Below are 6,800 nucleotides of genomic sequence, written 5' to 3' on the forward strand. Positions count from 1 at the left end.
ATAGATAGATACATAGATAGATACATAGATGGATAGATAGAGAGATGGATAGATAGATAGATAGATAGACAAATAGACAGGTAGGCAAGCAGACAGATAGATATAGATAGAAAGATAGATATAGATATAGATAGATACATATATTTACCTAAATATATAAAATCAAAAGCCCAGCATCAAGTGTGTGTGCATTTCATGATACATGTGGTTAAGGTGTGCCCTAAGACTTCTTTCACCTGCCTACCCCTGACCCTTTCAGTTTGTCTGTCACAGACCTGGAGCTAGAAGGGCCCTCGGAAGTCATTTAGTCCAACTTCCCTATTTTGTGGATGAGAAAACGGAGGCCAAGGGAGGCCAAGTGACTTAACCAAGGTCACGTAGGTAGTGACAGAGGCAGGCTTTGAACCTAGGTCTTTCCAGAGTCACCGCTCTTTCCACTGTACATTGTGAGCAGAACAAGAAGGGGAGAAAGTCGAAAGTGGCAGACCACTAAAGTGCCTACCAGTTCTAAATCTATGATCCCTACTCTTCTTTGAAACTCAGCTCCCTGTACTTCCCTCCATGAGGCTTTCTAGATCCTTCCAGATGCTAGTGTCTCCACCTGAAATGACCTCATATTGGCTTTTTAAACTTTTTATCTCTGCTTACATATGTACATATTGTTTCCCCAGATGGAATATAAGCTCTTTGAGTTCAGGGATTGCTTCATTTTTTTTTTTTGTATTTGTGTCTCCAGCATCCCACATAGTGCCTGAAATATTGCAGTTGATAAATGCTTGTTGATGAATTGATTGATAATCCTGTCATTCTGTTGGCAATTCAGCTCATAGAGCAGGGAGTCATGCCTAGCTGGTGGCAAAGTTGTATTGGGAATGATTCATCTGGGCCAGGATTTAAGTTGTGGATGATGACATTTCATGTAGCTTACTCTTCAGTTGATTAAAATATAGGCTTCCTTAGAAGAGAGGGGGAAAAAAGTCAATTTTGTGTAGTGAATGACTAAGATTTGGAAAGCTGCGTCAACTCAGCACAAGCTGATTGGAATCAATAGCTGGGGGTGTGTCTGGCATATGAGCCAGTTCAGGAGACCAGGTGCATAGCAAATGCACTCTTCTCAAATTGGCAAGGTTCAATAAATCTATGGAGAAGGCCTCCTATTAACAGATTGCGGCACCATCCTGATGAAAAAGTCATGTCTTCTGGCATGAGGGAGCTGCTTTGAATTGATCTGAGCACAACCAGGATGCTCAGACAAGACATTATTATGAATAAAGAATTTTGAAAGACTTCAAAACACTTCAGAAATGTGACCAGTAAATTATATGGATCTTGTTGTGATGTAGTTTATATGTTTTGCCCATAGTGATTCACGCTTAACATGCATTTTGAAAAACAAGGTATAGTATTCTACATGACCCTTGTTCAAGATTGGGTGCAGTAGAGTGAGCATTTGTTAGGCACCTACCATGTGTAAGGCCTTGTACTGGACACTAGAATGCCTGGGGAATTGTTTTATTTCGAACTTTCAACTAAGTTACTTCATTGCATGACACTAAAGACTAGATACTCAGTAGGTAAAACTCAAATTTGATGCACCAATGTATTTTAGGACAATTTTGTTTCTGTCACACTCATTTTGATAAAATGTAAATTTCGTAGGCTTTACTAGTGGTGGTTAATAATATCATGTGAGAAGGGAGACAGTACAGTATAGTGAGAAAAGCCCTCAATTTGGAGTCACAGGACCTGAGGTAGAATACTGACTTATTGCCAGAGTGACCTTAACTTCTGTGGTCTTCAGTTCCTTCATCAGTAAAATGGGGGGGATTGGATTAGATAACTTCAAAGGTATGTTTTTGCTCTAAATTTATGATCCCATGATTCTAAGGCCTTTATTCACAACTGGAGAAAATGAATCACAATAAAATAAACACTAATCAGAGAAGAGGTAAGACTTGCTACCGGTCTTCATCTTTTCTAAGCCCAAATACATCTTGACTCCCTCCCAAACACAGATATCCTTTGCATCCTGAAAATACTCTTTAGGTGACTGTAATATAAACTATTTTCTTATCTGTGTTGTAGTTCATAATAGAAAAAAATCCTGTTATTGGGAGATTGTTTTTGTGTTCATTCTAATCTGTGCTGTGATGATAAGGTCTTAGAGGGTGGGACTGGGTCTGTCTAAATCAGGATGTTCAGCACCAAGGACACCACCATGCACACGGAAAAATGTCTTTGGATGATGAAATCTTCAATGTAAATACCAGCTGTAAATACCAGATGGTATTTGTGAGCTATTGTGTGCCTTCCCCCCACCCCAAATCTGAGAGCTGGAAATTTCTTTTTTTTTCTTTTCAGTGCCAGAAGGATCCTGAGTTGGTCGACAAGATTTTGAAGGATCTGGATGCCAATAAAGACAATGAAGTGGACTTTAATGAGTTTGTAGTTATGGTGGCTGCCTTGACAGTGGCTTGCAATGATTACTTTGTAGAGCAGCTGAAGAAAAAGGGAAAGTAGAAAGAAGGGGCAAATGAATCTTCCAGACAAATACATGACCTGACTTATTTATATAGTCTTCCTCTACAGGCCTCCCATCACCAAGTTGTAATTAGCCTTGAAATGTCATTAAATGAGATACACCATAAAATATTTTGCCTTTAACTAATGCCTTTTTAAATTACCCAAATCTTGTGTGCCCTATATCAACATTGTATAGATCTATTAGAATGGTCATAAGCATTTGCTTTGCAGTCAGAAAAAAAGACTATCACAAATATCTAGCTATTCTCCAGCAAAGCTAGTAGTGTTTGGAACATTTATATTTGTATTTCTGTTTCTACTCAAATGTCCTAGTCATTGTTTTATGTCTTCTCATCTTGCCCTGCTCTAGTCCATCTTAACACAATGCCAAAATAGTTTTCCTAAGTCATTGGTCTGTCGCTCTCTTATTTGAATATCTTCAGTGACTCCCTATTGCTTCTAAAATAAATTATGAACTCCCCCACCTAGCACTGAAAGCTCTCTCCAACCTGGCTTTTTAGACATTTTATTTTACTTGCCCTCATACCATAGGTGTATGTAGCATATTTCAATAAGTTGTGCACCCAGAGAATTTTTATTTTTATTTTTTAAAGTGAATATTTATTGAACACCCAAACTAACAAATCTAAACTTAATTTTAAAAACTTGACTTTAAAAATATAAATGTTTAACGATGAGATACAAAATTTCAAAAAAGAATTATTTTGAATCATTACAGTGTGCCCAAAAATACCTGGTATACTCTGTGCTCAAGTTCATGTTTCATATACTCTTCCATTCCAGTTTAATTATTCCCTAAACATTATTCCATCTTTTAACCCTAGACCAGGGGTGGGGAACCTGCAGCTTTGAGGCCACATGTGACCCTCTAGGTTCTCAAGTGTGGCCCTTTGATGGAATCCAAACTTCACAGAACAAATCCCATTAATAAAAAGATCTGTTCTGTAAAACTTAGACTCAGTCAAAAGGCCGCACCCAAGGACCTAGAAGGCCACATGTGGCCTTGAGTGTGCAGGTTCCCCAATTCTGCCCCAGATCCTCACAGAGGCCATCTATATATCTCCCAGTTCTGACTGGGCTCTGTCCTCAACTCCATGTCTTAGGATCTTTCTTATCTTTCCAGGAACCTGCTTAGGTGCTTTCTCCCTCATGAAGACTCTCCTGATTCCCTCCACTGTCCCCCATCTCACCCTTCCCAATTTACCTTGTATTTTCTTATCTACCTATGTGTTATATCCCTGCAGTAGAATATCAGAGATTTGAGGGCATAGAATGCTAATTTTTGTCTTTATATCTCCCCAGTGTCTAGCACTATGCCTTATACATAGTAGATATTTAATAAATATTTCTTAAATTGCATTTTTGTCAAAGTGATATTTCTCTTCATGATTACTAATTTGTACTTCTCCATGAACACTTGGAAATCTTATTTGGGACTTTCTCATTACACAAAAGGGAGGAATGAATTCTATCTCCCTCCCTCCTTGTGCCACTTTCCTATTGAAAGGATCCAGCGATGTTAATTAAGATTATGAAAGATTTGTGAGAGAATGAGCCATGTTATTAGTAAAAAAGCAGTGCTGATCCTTTAGAGACATCTTGTCAGTCCATGGGCAGCAGAAGCAGGTCCCAGATGTAGGAAACCTGCAACAAAATGAGGCTTTTGTTGGGGGCTGGAGGTCTCAACCTATAATTTCATTCATGTAGAGAATTGTTTGTATAGAAACTTTTTTTCTTTTTAAGTTATAGATGCAGTACATTTCCTGGGGCACAGTCCACATGGGCTAATTTGCATTGGAGGCGAGACATTAATCTATTACAGATAGGGGGTACAAAATTGTGCATAGACTTCATAGAAGTCTAGACCTGGGAGGACTCAGGAGTGCAGAGCTAAGCAAGTAGTCCTGAATTGGGGTACATACAAATATTGAAGGTCATTCACAGGTAATTGGCTCAAACCAGGAACTCAAGGATCTCTTGAAGGCTCAGGTAAGAACTGAAGGCTGAAACAGTGATGAGTCCAAAATGTAAGGAAGCAATCTGTACAGCAATAATCAGACACACAGGTAAGGAGCCTGGGCAACAAGGCAGCGTTGTGTATTAGAAAGATCACTGGATTTGGAGTCAGAGGAACTGAGTTTAGAATATGGCTCTGCTACTTATGACTTGTGCCAACTGGGGCAAATTAGCTTCTCTCTTTCGGGCTCAATTTCTTCATCTAGTATATAAGAGATTGGATCCTTCCACCTCTAGGTTCTACGACATCACAAGTGTTGGAAACCCAGAAAAGGCTTCAGGTTGAAGGTACCAATTATGAAAAGCAAGTCAGACCTTATGTGCCAGAAATGATAACACAAAGAACAAATGAGAGTCAGTTAACAAACTCTTACTAAACACCGACTATGTGCCAGACATTGTGTTTAGCCCTGGGGACACAAAGAATAGCAAAAGATAGTCCTGCCCTTAAGGAGTCCTGCCCTTAAATAGCACATATACAGATGAGTAAATCCACAATACATATGAAACAAATGTAAAGTAATTTTCAGAGGGATAGCAGCTCATGGGGAGAGATTAGGAGAAGTTTCACGTAGGAAGTGGCACTTCAAAAAATTTTTTTTAAGTCTGAGGAAGAGGTGAGGAGAGATAGCATTTTGGGCCTCGGGTACAGCCTGTGTAAAGGCATAAGAATGTTAAAAGAATAGTATACAGGACAATTTGGCTGGACCTGTGAGTGCATGAAGCAGAGACGAGCCAGAGGCAGATTGTAAGGGCTTTAAATGCCAAAAAGTTGTTGCTGTTATTGTTGTTGGTGGTGGTTAATTTATCCTAGAAAAGGAATTCTTAACCTGAGGTTCATGAACTTTTTTTCATTAATGTTTTGATAAATATTTCAATATAATTGATTTGATTTGTAATCCTATGTGTTTTATTTTATGCACTTAAAAACATTGTCCTGGTAAGAGGTCCACAAGCTTCACCAGAATGCCCAAGGGGATCTATAACACACACAATAAAGATTAAGGACCCCTTTCCTGGAGGCCTTGGAAGATTTCTCAGCATTGGAGATATCTTAGCAGGAGCCTGGCCTAATCAGATAGGAGTTTTAGAAAAATCACCTTGGCAGCTACATGGAGAATAGATAGGATTGGAGAGAGATTTGAGGAAGGTAGAATAATTAGGAAGATCTTACAATAAATAGTTCAGGTAGGAGGAGATAAGATTCAGGACTAGGGTAGAGGCTGTGTGAAGGGACAGAGGGGTACGAATGTAAGGGATGTCATAGAAATAAAATTAACAAGACTTGGCAACTGTTGGATATGGAGGGTGAGGGAGAATGAAGGGTCAAGGCTGATTTTAAGGTTGTGAATCTAGGTGACTGGAAAGGCTACCGTATAGCTCCTGTAAAGGTAGGGGTACTCCAAGATTGCTTAGCCTAGGATTTACAGGTGGGATTCACTTGTGGGAATACCTACCTAGAGTGAGACTGACCGACTTACCGAACAAAGGAATAAATGAATGAATAAATGAAAAAATATTTATTAATCACTTTCTACATACCAAGAACTATGCTAGATGCTCAGGCTACAAATACAAAAGCTTGCATTCTAATGGGGTTAGGGGTGGGGAACCTGCGGCCTCGGGGCCACATGTGGCCCTCTAGGTCCTCAATGTGAAGTTTGGATTCAGTCAAAGGGACTCACTTGAGTACCTAGAGGGCCACATGTGGCCTCGAGGTTACAACTCCCCCACCTCTGTACAATACACATAAGGGAGTTGTGGCCAAGAAGGGAGACTGGAACACCAAGTAGAGCCTTTGGGGAGTAAGTTGGCAAGCTGGCATCCTGGAACAGTTTTACAGTTGATTTGATCATGGTTCATAGTTCCAGAACTAGAAGGGGTGGGGATGAAGTAAAGATCATTTCTGTGGAGGAGGTGGCTGGAGAGGAGGGAGTGAAGAGAAGCCCAGAGGCTGGGGGTTTCTAGAAGAGGCAGTCATGGATTAAGAAAGGGGCAGCCAATAAGCAGGGGTTCTTAAACTCTTCTGAGTCCTGGGCCCTTTGGAAGTCTGGGGGTGTCTATGGAGCCTTTCTCAGCATCATGCTTTTAAAAGCATAAAATGAAATACATGCAATTATAAAGGAAACCAATTATATTGAAACAGAGAGGTAATTTTCTTCCAAAATCCTGGACCCCATGAAATCAGTCCAGGACCCCAGGTTAAGAGCCTTTATTTCTAGGACATCGTCTCTGATGTG

General features: G+C 39.9%; 1 protein-coding gene across 1 annotated transcript in view; it reads left to right on the top strand.

Moving 5' to 3' along the window:
* Window positions 1-2,520, top strand: part of S100Z (S100 calcium binding protein Z) — a 3,061-nt gene extending 541 nt beyond the window's left edge. Inside the window, exon 2 of the mRNA XM_027863359.1 lies at window positions 2,362-2,520. Within this exon, the coding sequence (XP_027719160.1) occupies window positions 2,362-2,520 (159 nt within the window). The remainder of the gene's footprint in view (window positions 1-2,361) is intronic.
* Window positions 2,521-6,800: the final 4,280 nt, after the last annotated feature.

This window comes from Vombatus ursinus, unplaced genomic scaffold (genome assembly GCF_900497805.2).
Source record: "Vombatus ursinus unplaced genomic scaffold, bare-nosed wombat genome assembly UNPS02014772.1, whole genome shotgun sequence".
Classification (NCBI taxonomy): Eukaryota; Metazoa; Chordata; class Mammalia; order Diprotodontia; family Vombatidae; genus Vombatus; species Vombatus ursinus.